Source organism: Dama dama, chromosome 14, assembly GCF_033118175.1.
Source record: "Dama dama isolate Ldn47 chromosome 14, ASM3311817v1, whole genome shotgun sequence".
Taxonomy (NCBI): Eukaryota; Metazoa; Chordata; class Mammalia; order Artiodactyla; family Cervidae; genus Dama; species Dama dama.
The window spans coordinates 75,569,649-75,590,272 of NC_083694.1; the positions used below are offsets into that span (position 1 = coordinate 75,569,649).

A 20,624-nucleotide genomic window follows, 5' to 3' on the forward strand; every position below is an offset into this window, starting at 1 on the left:
GGGCATGGGCAGACGGTGCAGCGGGGACTTCAGGCTCAGTGAGGAGGGCCTGCCGTGGGCCCCGCGAGGCCTGGGGGACGAGGGCGCAGGGCACAGCCAGGCAGTTCCCGGGGCAGAAAGCGCAGTCCGGGGCCCTTGTGGCTCGGGGAGCACGTGGCGACGGGCGTGCCAGCCTGGTGGGCGGCAGGCAGAGCCAGCCAGAGTGGAGGTGGTGGGGAAGAGCCCCGGGGCGGTGGTGACACAAGGGAGGGGCTGCAGGCGGGAGTGCCCCGGGGACCTGCCGGTAGCAGGACCCAACGCGAGGGGCTCTTCCGAGTCCCGGGTCCTCACACACATGGACCCCACTCGCTTTCTCAGCGGCCCTGAGTGTCTGCATCCTACAGGAGAGACCACTTGGGACCCAGAGGTCGGACCCCCCAGTTCTCCTGCCCCCAGCGTGGAGGCCGCAGGGAGCCGACTGCCCTGTATCCTCAGGCTCGGGGTGATGACGGGGTGTCCGGGAAGTCCAGCCGGGTCCCAGAGCAGCCGGCCAGCAAGGGGAGGAGATGCCCCCTCTTCGCTGGCGGGAGCGCGGCCGTGGAGGCCTCCCGCCTTCCTGCGCTCCTTCCCCCTCTGACAGGTCTCTCCCCGGGACGGCCATGTGACGGCCCTGGACCCCGGGGACGCTGTCAGGCCAGGAGGCCTTGGGAGCCGCGGGGCCCTTGCTCACACGCTTCCCTCCGCTGCCGGCTGCCGCCCCTGGGCAGCCTCCCCCCAGCCCCTCCCGAGGCTCCCCAGCGCCTCTTGGGGAGTGACAGGGGCTGCCCGTGGCCTGACGTACAGCGGCCGGTCTGAGAGGCTGACCCGGGGCTGGGGGGCCGGCCAGGGTGAGGCGGGGGAAGCAGAGGCCCGCTGCTGGAGCAGTCTGACTGGAGGATGAGCCGGGCTGGGCAAAATCACTTTCAATGAGCAATTCCAGGGGATCCTGCTGTAAGCAGCTTATGGACCATTTTTCCAAGCCCCGTTTTAGGATTGTGAGTTTACGTAGGTAAGGTAACCATCGTCAGAAACAGACAAAAGCTGAAGAATTTTATCTCAGACACGCTGGGCTGAGGTGCCAGTTAAAGCCAGGTGGAGGGCGGCGTCCTCTGCTGGAGGAGGGACGTGGAGGCTCGGGCTGGAGACCCCCGAGGATGATGGACCTGGGCGGTGCCTGAACGTTCCCTCAGGTGTGGCTCTGACCCTGACTGAAAACGGAAGGAGGAGGTGGCAGAGAGCCCTGGAACTGTCCCCCGCTCAGGGCTGGCTGGAGAAACGGCGGCCGGGACAGAGACTGTGGTGAGTAGTCAGAGAGGTATGTGGAAAAGAGATCAGCTTCTGATTTACCGTGGAAAAGAAGGCTGACGGGGAGGCAGAAGGGGCCGGGGCGCCCGGCCCGCGCTGAGACCCCTCGAGTCTTGTTGGTTTTCCTTGACGTCTCCTTGTGCGCATTTCCTCGTTTTGCCTTGCTGGGTCTTCACTGCGGCGTGTGGGGTCCTTTTTCTGTGTTTCAGTAACAGTGTGTGAACTCTGCCGTGGCATGTGGGATCTGGCTCCCTGAGCGGGGACCGAGCCCGGGCCCCCCGCGCTGCGAGTGTGGCGTCTCAGCCACCGGACTGCCAGGGAAGCCCCCGTCTTGTTAGTGCTCACGGGCTTCCCCATCCTGACCCCGCCAGCTACCCCGCTGGGGTGCCTGGGGCGACCTCCCCGAGGCACCCACGGCCGCTTCCTCTGCTGCTCAGAAGCGCTCTGTGACCTGCTGCCGCCAGCGTACTCCAAACCCTCTCCCTGGCTCCTACAGCTTTAAGCAAGGAACTGCTCTGTTGAGACATCATTCACATACCCCCAAATTCACTCTTCTTCAAGTATACAATTCAGTGGTTCCCAGTGTGTTCACAGAGCGCAACCACTGCCACAGCCAGCTTCTCCTCACCTGCAGACACGAGTCCCTCTGGACTTGCTTACTGCGGGCATCTCACACAAGTGGAGCCGTAAGCCCTCTGGCCTTTGTGACTGGTTTCCTTGATGCCGCACAGTGTCTTAAAGGCTCCTGCGTGCGGCAGCCCGTGTCAGTGTTCCAGCCCTTCTCCTGGCTGAGTAGTTATCTCATCATACGATACACCGCGTCACTCACCCGTTCATCAGGGATGGACTTTTGGATTGTCTCCACATTTGGGTTATCACCATGTTGCCATGACCATTCATGTGAAAGCCCTTGTGTGGATGTAGGTTTTTATTTTCTTAAGTACATGCGGACCTAGGAGTGAAACTGCTGGATCATATGGTAACTCTAACATTTTGAGAATTGTTAAAACATTTTCCAAAGCGGCTGCCCCGTTTTACAACTCTGCTAAGCATGCATGTGCTATGGTGTTGGAGAAGACTCTTGAGAGTCCCTTGGGTGCAAGGAGATCAGCCTGTTAGTCCTGAAGGAGATCAGCCCTGAATACTCACTGGGAGGACTGATGCTGAAGCTGGAGCTCCAATACTTTGGCCACCTGATGCACAGAGCTGACTCATGTGAAAAGACCCTGATGCTGGGAAAGATTGAGGGCAGGAGGAGAAGGGGACGACAGAGGATGAGATGGCTGGATGGCATCACCGACTCGATGGACATGAGTTTGGGTGGACTCCAGGAGTTGGTGATGGACAGGGAGGCCCGGCGTGCTGCAGTGCTTGGGGCCGCAAAGAGTCAGACACGATTGAGCGACCGAACACCACCAATAGCACGTGTGAGGCTCCAGTCTCTCCACACCTCACCAACACGTATTTCCTGTTTTTTAAATAGCCATCCTGGTGGGCGTAAAGTGGCGTTTCAATGTGGTTTTGATTTGCATTTCCCTGATGACTAACCATGAGTGCCTTTTCACTTGCTTGCTGGCCATTTGTGTATCTTTTTCAGAGAAATGTCTATTCAAATCCTTTGCCCAATTTTAATTGTGTTATTTGTCTGTTTATTATTGTGTGTGAGCTTTATTTATATATTCTGGATATCGATCTCTCATCAGATATGATTTGCAGATGTTTCTTCCATTCTGTGGGTCATCTTATCACTACCTTGACAGTATCCCGTGAACTATAAAGTTTTTAATTTTGATAGAGTCCAATTTATTTGGGGCTTCCCTGGTAGCTCAGTTGGTAAAGAATTCACCTGCAATGCGGGAGACGTGGGTTCGATCCCTGGGTTGGGAACATCCCCTGGAAAAGGAAATGGCAACCCACTCCAGTGTTCTTGCCTGGGAAATCCCATGGGGAGAGGAGCCTGGCGGGCTACAATCCACGGGGTCCCAAGAGTCAGACACGATTTAATGACTAAACCACCAACCACGACCACCAATTTATTTATCCTTTGGTGAATTGTGCTTTTGGTGTCATATCTAAGAATCTATCGCCTAATCCAAGGTCACAATGATTTACACTTTTTCTTCTGTTTTCTTCTGAGTTCTTTAGTTTTTAGCTCTGGGTCTAGATCTATTCTGGGTTCATCTTTAATGTAATGTGAGGCAGGAGCCACAGCTCGCTCCCCGGCACGCGGACATGCAGCTGTCCCAGCACTGCATCCTTCGTGCCAGCACAGAGGCCACCCTTGCCCCTACTGAACTGCCCACGGCCTTCTGTGAGCTGGCTCTTTCTCAGTCCCGCTGCTGCAGCTTCTGCCTCACTCCTACTCCAGCGCACCCTCCACTTCCAGCCCCATTAAATGAGTGGTTTTCCCCAATGAGCCAAGCTCCTTCTCACTTCTGGCCCACTTCCCTACATGCTATTTCTTTTACTTGAAAATCTTCCTGAACCTTCCTCAACACCTGGCTTTCTTCTCTGAAAATCTGGTAGGTCAGGTTTAGATGTCATGACTTCCAGAAAGCCTTTCCTAAGCTCCGAATGAAGTTGGGGTCCTGTACTTCTTAAACCCAAGAGGAGCTCCTTTGGTCCCTGGAACATAGTAAAGTGAGCCTGCTAAGTCCCTTCAGTCATGTCCAACTCTGTGAGACCCCATGGACTGTAGCCCGCCAGGCTCCTCTCTCCGTGGGATTCTCCAGCCTAGAATACTGGGGCGGGTTGCCACGCCCTTCTCTAGGGGCTGTTCCTGACCCAGGGACTGAACCCGCAACCCGACTCTCATAGTCTCCTGCATTGGCAGGTGAGTTCTTTACCATCAGCGCCACCTGGGAAATATGGAACATAGTAGGGATTCAGTAATTCTGATGAATGGACGAATCCCAGGTGTCAAGAAGGAGACTTAAGTTGTCCTGTGTATTGCTGCAGAGAGTTAAGGAGAATGAGATCTGGAAACCCCTCTAGGTTTGACTATTTTTCTCGTTATGAACAGGGAGGAGTCTCAGCAGCGATGGGATGCAGAAGCTGGTGTGGGGGTGAGACATGAGCACCGAGGAGAAGGTGATGCTTTGGTGGCAAACTGTTCGTTCCGCAGTCGTTTGTGAGGGAAGGAAGGAACTGGGCTGGCGCCACAGAACAGCTTAGAAAGACGGGGTCAGGGGCTTCATTTCACTGCTGTGCATGTGTCTGTGAACTCCAGAGCCTCAGGGAGTTTGACTTCTCATGAGAAACCCTTTCTTAGCTTCTGCTGTGTGAATTCCAGGGCCCAGCCATGATTTCCCCTCCGGTTACCCCTCCCCTCCAGGTGGGAGAACACACACCATCACCCTGTCCTTGTGCTGACCTCAGCACTCCAGGAACAGAAAGGTTCTGGGAGCGACCAGGGCCTTGTCCCAAATTGGGCTAAGCTACATCTGAACCAGGAAAAGAGAGCCTGAAAGAGTCCCTTGTCTGGATAGAAAAAGGAAAGAGCAGGTGGAGCGTCTTGTTGGCACCAGAGTGTCTTCCCTCTCTGCCCCTCATTCCCTGGCACGCCCCGCCCCGCCCCCAGATCACTCAGGCTAGAATGACTGCAAGATTTTAATGTTTCATTGCCTTCCTGGTCTGTCCTCATCCCAAGTGGTCCGCGCCTCTGGCATGCTCCTCCCAGAGGTAAATGTGCCTGACGATGAGCCCGCCTGTCTGGTTGGCGTTCGCCAGCAGCCTCACGCAGCTCACCTGGTACCCCACGGACCTGGGCACGACCTCCTGATCCAGCTGCCCCTCCAGGAGGCGGCCCAGCAGGACGAAGCTGGAGCAGCGCTGCGGCATGCCCTCGGGCCCGTAGCCCAGCTCCACCTGCCCCTTCCCCAGAGCGTACTTGCCATCCACAATGGTGCCCGTCAGCACCTGCACCCTCCTCAGGTCGGCCGGCTGGTTCAGGATGACGGTCAGGTGGTTGCCGGCGCTCACACTGTGGGTCCAGAAGAAAGACTCGTCCAGAGTGTAGGCCTCCCAGGGGAAGTGGACCTCAAACACCTTCATGTCGGTGAAGGCGGCTGCCGGCGGGTTGTCAGGGGCGTACGGGCTCTTCCTGAGTGCGCCCGAGGCCTCCTGCCTGTCGTTCAGGGGGTAGTAGGTGGCCCTGTGGTAGAAGAGGAAGGGCGTGCACAGGATGGGGTCCTTCTGGGCCAGGAGGACGCGGAAGTGGGCGAGCAGCCTGTTGAGGGGCTTCTCCCGGTAGAAGAGGAGCAGGAAGTGAGCCAGCGTCTGCAGGTCGCCGTTGCGGAAGAGCTTGCCCAGGACGCCCAGGTTGGCGAACTCCAGGAAGACCCAGGGCTGAGACCGCAGCGTGTCCACCTTCCACTGTACGTGGCTGATGAAGTTGGGGGCGCAGAAGGCGTTGTCCTCCAGCAGCAGGAAGTACTCCGAGAGCTTCGAGGCAGAGCTCATGAGGAAGGCGTGATCCACGTTCTGCTCGGAGTAGGGCTCCCGGCCGGCGCCCGCGGGCGGGTAGGCGTCTGGAGGGGCGTGGATCAGCAGCAGCTGCCCCGCCAAGATCTGCGGGCTGAAGAGGCTGGAAATGCTCAGGACGGTCTCCCCGAGCCAGGCGGGGTCGGCGCCCGCCAGATGGACCAGCACCGTGAGGCGCTTCTGCTCCACCTTCGAGGTGGCGCGGAACAGCGAGAGCAGCGTGGAGAGGAGGCCGCTGGGCTCCGGCCCGGGCCGGGGCCGCGAGGAGACGCCCACCGTCAGCCACGCTGGGGAGGCAAGTGGCGGCGTCAGGGGCGGGGCGCCGGCTCGCGCACGCCCCCCTCCCCGCTCCCGTTTCCCACCCCCGAGTGGGGTGCAGGCCCTGGCTGTGGGGAGCGCGGCCCCCGCCTGGGCTCTGCGTTTGGACACCGTCACCGGGAGCCTGGTGTGCATGCCAAAGGGCCAGGGCGCTGCTCCCCGCAGCTCCGAGGCTTCCTGGAGCCCGGGTTTTGCTGCCTGTGGTTTAAGTGCTCAGTACACACATTAGCTACTTTTACATTTACTGTCATTCCTTCTGATTTCACCTAGCTCATCTTCACAAAGCTCTCCTTTAACGAAGGTCTCCTGGAAGGAGCTCCTCTCCTGGAAGCCAGGAGCCCGAGCCCTGCTTCAGCTCTGGATCTGCCGGCGTGGCTCCAGAGGTCCCCGCACCCCAGAGTTGCGATCTGGGCGAGTAGGGCTGTGCCGACCGAAGAGCCCCCTCCTCCCAGGTGCTTTCAGACTGTCTTCCAGGAGCAGCCACTTTATCTCCCCCTCCTTGCTCCTCATCCCTGAGACCAGGTGCCCTGACGGGGAAAGGACTCTCTGCCCAGCCCGCGGATGCCCGGCCACCCTGCCCTCTTGTCTCCCTGCCTCTTCTCTCTGAGTCCCCACCTTCTTCTTCTTTCCCTCTATTTTGGCCACACCACATGGCATTCAGGATCTTGGTGCCCTGGGCAGGGACAGAGCCCACGCCCCCTGCAGTGGACTCACAGAGTCCTCACCGCTGGACACCAGGGAGCCCCTCCCCTCCTCCTCTTGACTCTCTTACTCCCAGGGTACCCACTCCCCTCCTTGGAACTCACTCTTCTTTCTCTGCTGGAGTTTTTCCAGGTATTTGGAGGTGAGGTTCTGCCAGTCTTCTAGTGGCCCCAGGTCCTTCCTTCTCCTGTAGCTGTCCTCCTGGGGTACTGGCAGAGGCAACACGTGGTCCTCCTGACATAGAAAGCATGGGCTTTACGGATAGTGGTCTCCCCAGAGCTCCTCCAGGGAAAGAGTGGCTCACTGCCCCCAGAGCGAGCCCAGCACAGTATCAGGACGTCTGACCACTGGCCAGAGTATCCAGGGCTCACGCAGTACTTGCTGTCTTCCTTACCTTAACCAATATGGGGGTGGGGGGCGGGGAATCAGCTTCTCTATGGACTAGTGCATCCCGCCAGGTCCACACCCATCCCTTGGAGCCTCCTGCTCTCCCGTGAGAGGGATGAGCGCCGTCCACACCCCCCACCCACCCCGAACCTGCACAGCGAGGGCAAGACCGCTACTTGGACCTTGACAGCCATCCTGGCCTGGTCGTCTTCAACTCCCCTGGGGACGTCCAGCGTGAACAGGAGCCACAGGACCCCGAGGCCCACTGAGACGATGCAGCAGCGCCCGAGGGGGCAGTGCATGGCGGCTCCTGGGCGAGAGGGCGGCAGGCTGGCAGGGTGCTCCCCCGTCCACGCCTCACCGTCCCCCGCAGGCCCGCCCCTCCCCGCCCTCTGTCCACTGCTCGCTCACTCCCCACGCCTGCCCTCTGTCTGAGCCGGGCCCACCGGCCCCGGGCCCTCTGCCGCCCTCTCTCTGCAGTTCTGTCTGGAGATTCCAATTCTCCGAGTTTTCCCTGCTCCAGTGATCACGGTCTGCTGGGCCTTCATTGGTGAAGCCCGTTTATCTTAGAAAACAGATGGCTACCACCCACTCCTACTTTTTTAAACAAAAGTCAAACTATTTATTAAAATAGCTGAACTTGAAGTGTTGCTAAGTGCTAAGCAATTTGATGCCTTTCCTACTTTTTGTAAAGGACGTCCTTAATTTATTCCAACCCTTAATCTTATTCACAGACCTCGATTAGAACATAATTCTGTTAACTCAGAGTGAAAGAAAAATCCTTTCGGGAGTGATGGGCTGCAGGAATTCAGACTGGCTCAGCCTCCAGAGCACTCGTATGCTGCTTTTTCCCTGTCTGTGTCTTTCCTCCAGAGAGAATGTGCTTTTCTGATTGTTTCTAAATGATCAGAAGAAAGGCTTTAACATACCTTGTCTCCTACGCTTGATCGTTTCTCTGCAGTCAGTACACAAAAGAAAAGAAATCGTCATCAGTAATTATGATGCTCCCAAGGCTACAATATTCTCTAATTTCCCCCATTTTCATGGCTCCCTGCCACTTTAGTATTTTGGTAGAGGTTACCATGCTTTTCTCCCTTAACCATTTAGCTTTTTGATAAGAGTTATAAAAACAGTACTTACATACAGCAGGAAGGCTTAAACTTTTCTTACCTGGTTTTCTTAAGCCAGGACTTTTAGCCTGATGGGTAATTCAGATACAAATCAGTACATGTGATAGAAATAGGCTTCTTTTTCATAGACCATAAATACATGGATACATATATTGAATCAAAGGTTTTACAACGACAGCCGGAGGAATTCACCCTCAAGTGACCAGCGCTGTTCCCGCTGCCCCAGTGCGCAGGTTACCTGTCACTCCCCCTGTTACCTGTTACCTGTCACTCACTGGCCGCCCAGGGGGTCAGGGTGCGTGGGGCACAGCGCTCTTGCAGCCCTGAGCGGGTCAGGCTCCTGGACGAGCAGGAGAGAGAGGAGCTGGGGTACTGGAGGACCTGGCACCCGCAAACTAGGCCCCTCCCCCAGTGCTCCAGCCTGAGTTAGGCTCCCTCTGTGATGCTGCTCTGTGTCCCGGCCAGCTGCTACATCGTCAGGGGGACACCCGGCTGGGGCTCACCCGAGGACTGCGCTCGTCTGAGAGGCCCGGACGGGTCCCTCCTGCCCTGGGCGGCCGGCTCCCTGCTCTTGCCCCGTGAGGACGCTCTTTCCTCCTGCCATCTACCCACGCTTCTTGCCCTACTGGGCCATTCCTGTCACTGTCTAAAGGACGCCGACCGTCATCCGGTGGGTAAAACAGCAACCCCCCCCCCCCCGAAGAAATGTCCCTTCCAAGCCCTGCCCGCTCCCTCCGCGGCCGTGCTGGAAGCTCTGTGGCCCTGGATCAGCCGCTTCTTCTCACACTCCCCCTCCTCTCTCCTCAGCCTCCTCCTGCTCCATACGCTGCCCGGCTCAGCTCTTGCCACTGACTCTTCCCTCCCAGGCTCTGTCCTTGGCTTCTCCTCTTCCCCGCCAGCCCCGTCGTGTGCCCGTCGTGCGCCCCAGGGCTCTGACCCAGTCCCACACTTTACTATGTACACTACTCGTGAACATGTGTGTGCCCATGTGTGTGTATACATACACGTATGCGGTGTGTGTATATATCCATCATTTCATATATACATGTGTACATGCATACTGACAACTCCTAGAGCCAATCTGACCTCCAGCCCCAGCTTCTTTCCTGAGCTCTGAAGGACCTGACGATTCACCGTCTCCATTTGGATAAGAGGTGTCTTCATTTTAATGGAGTCAAAATAGAGGTACAGAGTCTTCCTACTTGCCAAATCTCTTTCTCCCCAAGTTCTCCCCATCTCAGTAAATAGCACCACTATTTTTCCAGCTCCTCATGGAAAAATCCTTGATACCCCTCTCCCCTTAACACTCCATAGTCCATCTACTTAGTGCTGTTACCTTCTCCTCCCCAAAAGCATCTGGAACACGCCCCTCTCTCCGTGTCTGCTGCTACATCACCTCCTGCCTGGACCTGCCACCACCTGACCGGCCCCCACCCCCACCCCCCCCTGTCCTCCTGCAGCCTTCCTTCCCCACGACACAGGGACCTTTTACACTGGAGATCAAACTCTAGACCGCAGCCTCCAGGGTCCTGCCTGACCTGGCCCTCTGCCTGCCTCTTTGACTCCATCTCCTGCCCCCACCCTGCGCCTCCTCCCCCAGCTGTTGGGGAGTGAGCATCCTTTGGACAAACTGTTTCTTTTTTTTTTCAAGCTGTTTCTTCAGTGCTGGCATTTGGTCTTCTTAGAACTTTCCTTCGGAGACTTTCCATGAGCCGACTCCTCCCAAAGTGCAGGTTCTTTATGAGGCCTCAGGTCAGCACAGTTAAAACACCTCTCACCCCCCTCCCGTCCTCCCATTGGCTACCACGTATTCTCTTCTCGCATTTACTTCCACCAGAAGCTATCTTACCTGTGTGCATTGCTGTCTGTCTCCAGTCTCTAGACTGAGGGCCAGGCCTTCGCTTTATTCCATGCTGCTTCCAGAGCACTTTGCACAGTGCTGGCCCAGAGTGCTAGCTCAGCAAATATGTGTTGAGTCACTAGCTACTGGGATTATGTGATATGATGAGTGGTCACCCATCTCTTCAACAAACACATGCTAGGTTCCAGGGACATTGCAGTGCCAGGAGAACCAGGCAGCTCACCGGAGAAGGGCACTACCTGGGTGATGGATAAGAGCTCAGAGTCTGGACTCAGACTCAGACCTGGGCCAGAATCCAGTTCTGCTAAACTTGTTGGCCACGTGACCTTGGCCAAGTGACTCAATCTCTCTGAAGCCCAGTTCCTCATCTAGAAACTAAAAGATAACGATGCTTACTCTCAGTGAAATCTTTATGAGGGTGAAAAGAAGTCATCCACAGAAAAATGTCTGCTTATAGCAAGCACTCAATAAATGTAGGCACTTTCGTGATACGGGACGATGACCGTTCTTCAACCATGGAACCCAGCACTGCCTTCCTCTCCACCACATCTGAAGGGTCTGTCTCCCTTTATTCCTGAGCCCCACCCAGATTTTACTTTCAGACTCTTAAACAGATGCACAGCACTTTGAGAACATTTCCACATCTTGACATCTAATTCCCACTTCTCTAAGCGCTTTAGAGGAGGCAAACAATAGTGAAAAAGGGGGAAAGACGCATTTTTAAACTGAAGTACAGTGGACTTTAAATGAAAATAAACATTGATCCCCAACAGGCTCCTCTGCAGCATGCAGGTGGGGATGACCACCTGGGGTGCAGTGCCTATTGTCACAGTGTGTCCTGGGTGTGGGCGCTGGGCTTTGCTGGAAGTCAGAGCTCTCCTTCCAGCCCAGAAGCATCAGCTCAGTCCCCAGCTGGGAGGAGGGGAGAGGGGTCCAGAGGACACCTTGTCCCTCTAACATCCCTGGCTGGGTGTCTCCGCTGGCGCTCCCTTGGTAACCATTGTTCTTCCTGAAGGTCAGCAAACTGATCACCCCCACCGCCAGCCTCTGCAGGGAGGGGGCTCCACCCAGAACACATTTGGACTGCAGGCTTGTCTGGTTGGCCCACACACTGTTTTTTTGAAATGAGATTGAACATTTTAAAATTAGGAGAGACTGTAAAAACACTTAAGACTTTTGTCTTTTCTTGAAAAATTGCAACTTGCTGTCACCCTGGCCTGAGCAGTGATGGCCCTGGTAAGCTGGAAGTGCATTCTCTTCTTCAGAATTTTTTCTGTCCCCTGTTAGGCATTTGAGTCTTTGGCTTCTGCTTTAGGTCAGGTCTTGGGAGAGTCAGAGACTATGCTAGGTCCTGGCTTTATACTGGGCACCTGTATGGGATGAGATGGGAAAAGATGGGGCAGGAAGTGATCCCTCTAGTTGAAGGGCTCTGGGCAGAGGTAGGAGAGGATGAACAGAGGATGGCAGACAAGTGAGGAATAAACAGTGAAAAGCAAACCAAAGGGTAAACAGTACAAATGGAGGCTGTATGTGAGCTGGACAGCCTGTGGAGGATGGAGAGGAGAGTGGGGGGAGAAGCAGTGGCCAAACCTTGAGGTGAGTGTGAAAAAACTTCATCTACCTCTTCTTGAAAGCTGCCAAACAGGAAAAACTAACCTGCTAGCAGCATGGTTCCAGTCAAAGGTCAGAATCAGTAACGGTTACAAAGCCTACTTCATGAGTCTCAACCGGCACTGTGTAAGGGTGAGTACTGTTGGTGAAACCATCAGAATGTAAGCAAAGGTACTATAGATGACAGTCCAGGGCACGTGAGACCATCCGGGCTTAAAGGGGAGAGAATGGACACGTGTTGGCAGCTGAAGGGCCAGCTGGTGGTCAGATCTGAGATGGGGTTTCCATGTCCTCACTCCTCACCGTGGTGTTTAGGGAAGATCACAGGATCCAGGGTTACCTTTCCAGCCTTAGTTCTGTTACCACCTGTGTGACTTTGGTTAATAAGTTTTTCTGAGTCTCAGTTTCTCCAAGAGATGGCTTTTTATTGTTTATTAATATCACCCATCAATTATACTTCAGCTTCCCTGGTGGCTCATTGGTAAAGAATTCACCTGCCAAGCAGGAGACCCAGGTTTGATCCCTGGGTTGAAACGATCCTCTGGAGAAGAAAATGGCAACCCACTCCAGTATTCGTGCCTGGGAAATCCCGAGGACAGAGAAGCCTGGTGGGCTACGGTCCGTGGGGTTGCAAAAGAGCCTTACACGACTTGGCAGCTAAACAACAACCCATCTACTTCACAGGCCTGGTGTGTCCAATAGACTATGGATCACTCCAGCCACCGGTCGATCTGGTTCCTGGTTCCGCAGTGTCTCCAGGTGCTCCCTGCCAGGGGAGGGGAGAAGGGCTGGCATCAGGATTGTCAGACCCTGTGCTGGACATGTGACAGGATCTGGTTGAGCTCTGGATTTCAAATGAGCGTGGTGGATTCAGGAGGGCTCCGGGAAGCTCTGACGTAAAGTTTTATTCCTGTTGCAAGACTTTCACCCCGGATTCAGAGGATTCCAAACACTCCGACCACCTGAGGGCCCCCAGTCCCTTTCTTAGGGTGACGGCAGCGGCCGTGGGGTGAACAGGGACCTGTGCTTTTCTCTCTGCCTCTTCAGCTTTTCCCAGCAGAGCCCAGAACCTCCAAAGCGGTCCAACCTGAATGGGAGGAAACAGCCTAGGAATGAGGACGCCGCGCCGCCCCGCCCCGCCCCGCCCCACGCCTCGGGATGGGGCGCCCTGGGGAGGGGCCCAGGCAGCCACGTGACTCCAAGTCCTGACCCCAGGCCCCTCCGGGCTGAAGGGGTCCCACGACCGGACAGGAAGAGGGAATGGGCAGGAGAGAAAGGTATTTAGTTATCAGGTGCCTCCCTAGGACCCAGACCCGCCTGTCACGGTGGGAGTGGACCCACAAGGACGGACCCGTGGCGGGGGGTGGGGCGGGACCTGGAGCGCACAAGTCCCACGCAAGAGACTTCCGGCGGCACCGAGGCGGGCAGCGGAGCAGGGGGAATGACCAGGGCTCAGCCCAGTAGGTGGGCTCTGTGGTGCGACATCTTCCTGCCTCCCCTGGGAGCCAGGTTCACCTCCTTGTCAGGTCCAAAACTCCATCCTCGGCCAGACGGAGCCACGGACCACCATAAAGGCCATTTCCCCTCCCCTTCTGCTAGGGGCTGGAGGCCTTGGCTCCCTCCCTCCCAGCGGTTTACAGTCCCCAGGGTGAGAGGGCAGGGACGGAGGTGGAAAAGGACAATCACCGAGTTAAAGGTGCAGGAACAGAGACACGTCGTGAGAGTACACAAAATAAAGTAAAACACGGAGGCCACCGAGGCGGCACCTCAGCCTGAGGTGTCGGGGTCTGTCTGTGGGTTTGCCTCCACGCGGGACATCCGACACCCAACATTCCAGGGCCCCCAAAGGAGTGGGGGATGACGACAGCGAACCACAGGGAGGAGCCGAGCTGGACTGTGAGCAGGTCGGGAAGAGGCCTGTGCATCGGGGAAATCAGGAAAGGAGGGCAGAGAGGAGGCCCACCAGGACTGGGGAGGGACGGGTGGAGTGGAAGGGACGCCGCGCCGAGGGCAGGCGCACCGCGCGCCCCGGAAGCCGGGGGAGGCAGCGGCGGGCAGGAGCGGCCCTCCACGTGCGCTACGTGCCGCGCCGGCCGCCCCAGCCCGGGAGCCGGCCTGCCCGCTCCCGGAGCCCAGCCGGGGGTGGGCGCGGGACCACGTCGTGCCCTGGGTTGCGAGTGTGCAGCGCGGCTTCCGAAAGGAACGCGGTGCGCCCCGACACCGGGCGGCCGGCCCGGGGCGTGGGCTACGGAGCCGGGGCGCGGGCCGGGCAGGGACCGGGCAGGCCGGGGTAGGCCCGCAGGCTGAGCGGGCGGAGGGAGGACAGAGACCCCAAGGCCGTGTGCTCGGCTCCAGGGAGGCACAGATGCCGCGGCCAGAGACTTGAGCCCCGCGGGGCGGGGTGTCGTCCCGGGTGAGGAGGGGTTACTGGAGACGTGGCACCCGGATGGGGCTCGGTTCCGCTCCGGCCGCCGGGGCTGCCCTTCGCCGACCCCGGCCCGGGACACAACGCCGGTCCGCCCCAGCCTCGGCGCCCTCGGCCCCGAGAGCCGGACCTCCGCCCAGGAGCGAGCACGGCCTCCAGGCACCCGGCGGCCCCGGAGCAGACAATGCGGCGCGCGCCCCGCCCCCGAGCGCCGCGCCGGCCGGCCAATCAGCGCCCGCGCCGGCCGGCCAATCAGCGTCCGCGGCCGGGCTCTTTAAAAAAAGAAGGGCCGGCGCGGCACGGCTGTCAGCTGGAGGGATCCCTCCGCGCATGTAAACACGCATCATAAAGGGCCGGGAGCGCCTCCGCGTCCCCGCGGGCCGAGCGGCCCCTCCCAGCTCCTTTCGAGGCCCCGCCGTCGACCCTCCCTCAGCTGCTGGGCGCGTCCGCGGGGAGGTGCAGCGGCTGACCCGTCTGCGGGCCACGGAATCCCGTGGCTCTGGGCTCTACCGGAAGTGGCGGACGCGGGGCAGGGAAGCCGCGGTGCGGGGGCGGCCCGGGGGTAGCTGGAGACGGGCGCGCTGTCCTGCTTCTCGGCCGTAATCCGTACGTGTCTGGAGTTCGCTTCAGAGTTTTGCCTACCTGGCGTGGAGGATGCCAGTGTTCAGTGTGATAATAGTCTTAACGCTGCTCCTGGGAGAGAGCACATGTCAGGAAATCCACCCCAGCAAAACCCTCTAGAAGGCAAAGAGCAAAAGGACTATTCTCCCCAACATTTAATTGTGAAAAATTTTCAAATATTCATCCAAGTTAAAACTTTCTGCAACAGATTCCTCTACACCCCCAGCTAGAGTCTGTGAACACATGAGCACATTCTAACCTGCAATCTCACGTCCTCTCTACACTGACGCCTCAATAGGGTGCCAGCCGCCCTTGGCTTCAGCCTCCGCTGCCCTGGCTTAACAAGATCCTTAAGCCCTAGACATCTAGGAAAGAATCTGCCTCATCCAAGGACCTTTGGGTTTACTTCAGAGCTTTCTGAAGAGGAGGCTTCTCCCCTCCGTGGCCTTTTAGACGACGATCCTCAAGGATAAGAGACTCTTCCTCAGGTGAATCTAACAGCAGGACGAGGACTCTGTTGACACCTACCTACCAAGGAGGCCCTGGCGAACAGTCCTTCGTGGGTTTGGCTCCTTTATAGAGGAAAGAGGTCTTTTTAGGGTTGAAGTTCTACTTTTTGAGTTCCTTCTCTTCCCTTCTCTGGGGCAGGACATTACCCTCCCCACCCCTCCAAATGTGTCAAAAATGTTCTTATCTCTTAAAGTTACTGAACTTCTTTGTGCCTTTATTGTCTGCTCTGCAAAGTGGTGACAGTAGCTGGGACTCTCGCGCGGGAAGAAGCGCAGATGCCAGCAGCTAACATACCACTGTCCACACCCGCCGTCTTGTTGCTCAAGGAGCTCTCTTCCCTGCAACACCTTACCTTCCGGTTAGGTGCTGTCTCCACCACTTGTTGGCCTATATGCAACTTGGGCAAATGGCCTGATCAACTTGAGCCTCTCTGGGTTTATGTTTAAATTGAAACGAGTACCTGCCTCGTAGGGTTGTTGTGTATATTAAAAATTCATCATGAAAGCACGTGCACAAGGCCTAGTACAAAGTGCTAGTTTCTTATCCTCCGGTTGTTTTCTCACCTCTAGGCTGTTGTGACGTTCGAGCTGTCCCCTCTACCTGGAAAAGCCTCCTCCGGCCCCGACACCCCACGCCCCCGGGGGTCTGACCAAATGTCCGCGGACTTCCACCAGGGCGCCTCCCACGAGGCAGGGCAGGGAGGGGCGGGACTGGGGGTCCACCCGTGAGCCCAGCCTCTCCCCCAGACCCGTAACTTCCTGAGGGAGGGAGGGGGCTCTGGCACGCAGTCAACGGTCAGTGGAGGCCGGCTGGGCTGGGCCGTAAGGCCGCGATCCGTTCCCGGGGGCCGCTCCACCCGGCCCGGGGGCGGGCGCTCGGCGCGGGCTGGGTGGGGGTGGGGGTGGGGTGGGACTCCTTTTCCTCGCCGTGGCGGCGGAGGCGCACGGCGTGGCTGTCGCGGCGCGGCGTCGGTCGGTGTCGGAGTCGGAGTCTGAGCAGCCGGATCTGAGGAGGAGGAGGAGGAGGAGGAGGAGGAAGGCCGAGGTGTCGGAGGAGGCAGAGGCCGGCCACCCAGCCGCGTCCGTGGCGCCGCGAGAATGGAGGCCCCCGGCCCGCGCCCCGTGCCGGCCCTAGGCGGCCCCGGCCCGCTGGGGGAGTTCCTGCCGCCGCCCGAGTGCCCGGTCTTCGAGCCCAGCTGGGAGGAGTTCGCCGACCCCTTCGCCTTCATCCACAAGATACGGCCCATAGCCGAGCAGACCGGGATCTGCAAGGTGCGGCCGCCGCCGGTGAGTCTCGAGCGGGGCGCGCGGCCGGCGGGGGGCCGGGAGGCCGGGCCCGGGCGCGGGGCGCGGGGGCGGCGGACGGAGCGCGGCCGGGCCGGGGTTCGGGTCCGGACGGAGAGGTGGGGGCACCGGCACCGGGGTCGCGGCCGTGCGCCGGAGCCGCGGGGGCCGAGGGCGGCCGGGCGGTCGGGCGCGGAGGCCCCCGGGGGCGGGGGCCGCGGGTGCGGGGCGCCGGGGGTGCGGGGTGCGCGCCCCGCGAGTTGTCGCGAGGAGGAAAGTTTTCAATATGGCGGCGGAGCCCCTGGTCCTTTGTGTGGAGGCGGCGGCGGTCCGGGCGGCCTCACCTGGCGCCCCACCCTCGGCCCCCGGCCCCCCGCCCCGCTCCGGACCCCCGGCAGGTCCCCGGGGACGGGGGCGAGGCGGGGTGGGGGCGCCGTGAGGGGGAACCGCGGGCCGGGCCGAGGGGGCGTGAGCGTGGGCCTCCGGGGGCGGCCGCCCCAAGGCTCTCCGCGACCCCCGCCCGGCCGGGCCCCCGGCCCGAGAGCCGTCCGCGGAGGGCGGTGTCAGCCCAGAGGGCCCAGGCCGGCCCGCGTCGCGACCCGGAGCGGAGGCCGCCGCGCAGCCCCCGACCCGGGCGGTCGTGAGGGGAGTGTTCCCGAGACCGTCCCCAACGGCCGCAACGGCCGCGGCCCCTCCCCCCCCGCCCCCAGCCGCCCGCTCCCGGACCCGGGGCTGCGCCCACCTTTGGGGCCCGCGGAGGCCGAGGCGGCCTGACGGCGGTTGGACGCCCCGGGACCGTTGGCCGGAGGTTTAACTGCCTCTGGACAGTTTGAGGAGCCGCTCCGCTCCCGCCCCCTCGGAGGAAGCCCCCCCTCCCTGGGGTCGCTCTTTGTGGTGACGTTGGAGTTGCGGGGTTCGCGCGTAGCCGCTGCGCCCGGAGGGTTGTGTCGGGGGAGACCCCGACGCCCCCGCCCCCCGGGTCGGAACGCGGACTGGATACACTGGAGTTTTTCTTGGACTAGTTAGAAACGGAGATGAAATTCCTATCTCCGAAAATAGCTGGTCCGCTAGTGTGGGGGAGATGTTTGGAAATCGATGCCTCTCTCTCCAGAAGTGGACACGGTTGCTTGCCGTTGCTGAGGGGAAGTGCGCGTCGGTTGGAGCCAGAGGCCTGCAGAAGTTGTGCGGGGATCGGGGCCCAGGGCTTAGTTCTGGAGGAGGAGGGCGGGCGCGGACTGGTACCGTGGAGCTTTGTGCCGTGCGTTAGGGACCCTGGATGTGAAGAGTGCGTTTGCCTCAGTGGGGATCTCTTCTGAAACTAGGCAACTTGAGTAAGTTCTCGGTAGCCCAAATGTGTGCCGTCGCTTCCTGGGAGTGAGTTGTCCTCCATGTTGGTATTGTGGTGCAACTAGGGCTGGGGTAAACCCTTTATCCACTCTCTCATCCCGTGCCTTTTGGAGGGCTCTTTTCCTAAATAGGTAGTGTTGCTCTGCTTAGGTTTGGCTACTCATTTCCTTATCTTGGTCAGAATATTAATTGTAAGTCCTACAAAACGTGTGATCTTTCTGTCTTTCCCCATTCTGAATGTCTGACAGACATGATGATGGCCACCATTTTGTATTGAGATGGTACATACCACAGCCCGAGAAAGGGTGTTAAAGAGGCACAAACACTCCACAAACATAACTAGTGCTGTGTTCTGGAGATCTCCTTTGTGTGGAGGAGGCTTGCTTCCTCCTTTGTTTAAGAAACTCCTGTGCCAATTGGAAAGAGTTTGGGAGTATTTATTGTTGATACAACCACAAAAGAGAAACCTTTCTAGAAGTTGTAGCTCTTGAAGGGTCTTGTTGGAACAAAGGGTTCTTAAGAGATGAGGATGTAAGCAATGGTTGTTTTAGAAACCGTTTTCTGTGAACAAGTGGTTTCATATAGTTGAAGTAAACCAACAACAAACGAAGAGATAGGAAATGTTTTCCATGGTGATAGCTGTATAATGCCTGTGTTTCTAGATGATTATGACCACTAAGTTTTTGGAATACAAGTGACTGTTAAAATGGGGATTGGGTTTATTGGTATTTTACTTTTCAAAGGGGAAGAATTACAAAGTATTTATTTCTTTTTGTCCTTAACCTTTGCATCTTTAATTAATGGTACTTAAGGTAGCTTCAGTTTATAGCTGCTTCTCAGTGATGGTCCTAAACTACCTGGCTATTGAAAACTTGAGGTTCACAGAAGTTTGTTTGAAATATAGTAAGATAAATGTGACAAAAGGTAATAAATCAAAAAGACGTTACTCAAATCCTGAGATACAGTTTAAAGATGGAAGTAAACCTTTTTTCAAATTACATCAAGTGTCTGGCTTCCTGGACTTTCTTCAATTTACAAGTAATCTGACTTTTGGTTTTATTACCCTTATAATGCGAATTTTCATTTCCTCCTTGATGTACTTAGGTTTCTTTTTAAGGAAAAATTGTGTTTTCCATGTCACTTTCTGGTATTTGGAGATGATTAATTTTAGGGGTGTAATTATTAGGCAAAAAATAGTTGGCTGGTCAGTGAATTTCTTAGTCTCCTGAGCTTGATTGGAAGATATTTGATGGCTTCAGTAAGCTACTCTGTTATTCTCAAACATACATCATTTGGCCATAGCTAGGCAGATTCCACAAATTTCTTCTCTGGTGGTATCCAGAAGTTAGAGATTTAAGTCAAACCCCAAATGGCACAGTAGACACATTTTTCAACTTTAACTTATTGTGGTCATTCGTTTGATCCCTTTGACATTATAGCCAGAGTGTAAAACTTTCAAGTGTTTCAATACAGTTAAAACTTTCAAGTGTTTCAATACAGTCGGCGTCTTTGAGCCTGTTGGTTCTGCCCTGAGGAACATGGAGGAACTTAAGTATACCTCTTTGTGTGGGGGAGGTTTGAGTGATAGGAGCTTTTCTACTCTCATTCCTGCCCATCATTCTCCCTAATGTTGGGTTTGCTTGATTTTGCCCTCATCCTCTTTGTTGTTTTCCCAGTTTCTTTGGTGTCCTGAGATTTTTCTCTCTGTTTCTTTGCCACCTTAAACCTTTTAACATTTGGGGGAAAAGCTTATCAATAGAAATATCCTTGAGCAAAGGAAGAATTTACAATTAAAAAAACCCACACAGTTTTGTTTATATATATATGCACACACACTATACAGTTCTTCAGTTCAAACTGCAATTCAGTAGTTTTTAGTATTTTTCATGGAGTTTTTATAACCTTCATCGGTTGTTAGAGCTTGTTCATCACCCCCCCTCCCAGAAGAAAGCCTGAACCAGATTGTAACCATTTTTTAAGACAGATTTAGAACTATACCTCTCTAAAGAAATTTTTTTTTCTCGCTTGATAGGAGGCTGGGTTAAGTATGTCCTACAGTTTTAGTTTGTGAATGTGTCTGCCTTAAAAGCAAACTTCATTTGTTGTAGTCTGTGGATGGGTGTTTAGCTAAATTTGACTTTGCCAGTGGTAAATTGGTCACACCCAGATCCTCAGATATCCATCTAACTCTTAACCAATCAACAAATTAATAGACTCATAGAATGGAATGTGAGTGATATTACAAACATATGAAGGAGCTACAGATTTATGTCCCTACTCCCAGTGGAAAAGTTTCCCTTCCTGTGGTTATAGGATTTGTTTTTAAACATTCAGTCTAAACCTTTTTTAAAGAGCAGAATGAAGAGAGAATTGCCTTTGAAGAGTGTTAATTGTTGCAATTTAAAACTAGAGGATTGAGTTCATTATTGAGAGACAGCTATAAGGAAAATTAGAGAAAATGATCAACTGTCAATTTCATTTTTTGTCTCTAAGGTACTTAATTTTCTTTATTTCTGGTTGATAGATCAGTAGTCAACTCATTTACTTGTTTAGTTTGGGAGACAGTAACAAAGTCCAGGATATTTAGGATACTTTAATGTAGGCATACAGTAATCTGCCAGTGA

General features: G+C 56.2%; 2 protein-coding genes and 1 long non-coding RNA gene across 4 annotated transcripts in view; 1 reads left to right on the plus strand and 2 right to left on the minus strand.

Moving 5' to 3' along the window:
- Nucleotides 1–4,948: 4,948 nt before the first annotated feature.
- LOC133068902 (alpha-1,3-mannosyl-glycoprotein 4-beta-N-acetylglucosaminyltransferase-like protein MGAT4E) lies at nt 4,949–8,946 on the minus strand. The gene is made up of 5 exons (XM_061159817.1): nt 8,846–8,946; nt 8,618–8,682; nt 7,389–7,522; nt 6,930–7,059; nt 4,949–6,092 (listed from the first exon to the last, which is right to left on the minus strand). Exons 1-5 carry the CDS (start codon nt 8,944–8,946, stop codon nt 4,963–4,965), a joined length of 1,560 nt encoding a protein of 519 aa, XP_061015800.1. The 3' UTR covers nt 4,949–4,962.
- Nucleotides 8,947–12,260: 3,314 nt separating this feature from the next.
- On the minus strand, nt 12,261–16,197 carry LOC133069702 (uncharacterized). Its single transcript, XR_009695933.1, has 3 exons — nt 14,882–16,197; nt 13,501–13,731; nt 12,261–12,901 (listed from the first exon to the last, which is right to left on the minus strand). It is a non-coding gene; the product is annotated as an uncharacterized LOC133069702 (long non-coding RNA).
- A 231-nt stretch (nt 16,198–16,428) lies between these two features.
- The window catches only part of KDM5B (lysine demethylase 5B), a 70,221-nt gene continuing 66,025 nt past the window's right edge, over nt 16,429–20,624 (plus strand). For both annotated transcript variants that reach the window (XR_009695885.1, XM_061161124.1), the window contains exon 1: nt 16,429–16,656. Coding sequence is in view for 1 of the 2 variants with exons in the window: in XM_061161124.1 (XP_061017107.1) it covers nt 16,468–16,656 (189 nt within the window). In the remaining variant the exon portion in view is untranslated. The remainder of the gene's footprint in view (nt 16,657–20,624) is intronic.

Excerpts from the sequence above, each read along its gene's own strand:
- LOC133068902 (XM_061159817.1), bottom strand. The coding sequence starts at position 8,946 with ATGGCAGGAGGAAAGAGCGTCCTCACGGGGCAAGAGCAGGGAGCCGGC. Across the intron at positions 7,060-7,388 it reads GGATGGCTGTCAAGGTCCAA|GAGGACCACGTGTTGCCTCT; the intron begins GTAGCGGTCTTG and ends TTTCTATGTCAG. Across the intron at positions 6,093-6,929 it reads ACTCCAGCAGAGAAAGAAGA|CGTGGCTGACGGTGGGCGTC; the intron begins GTGAGTTCCAAG and ends TTGCCTCCCCAG.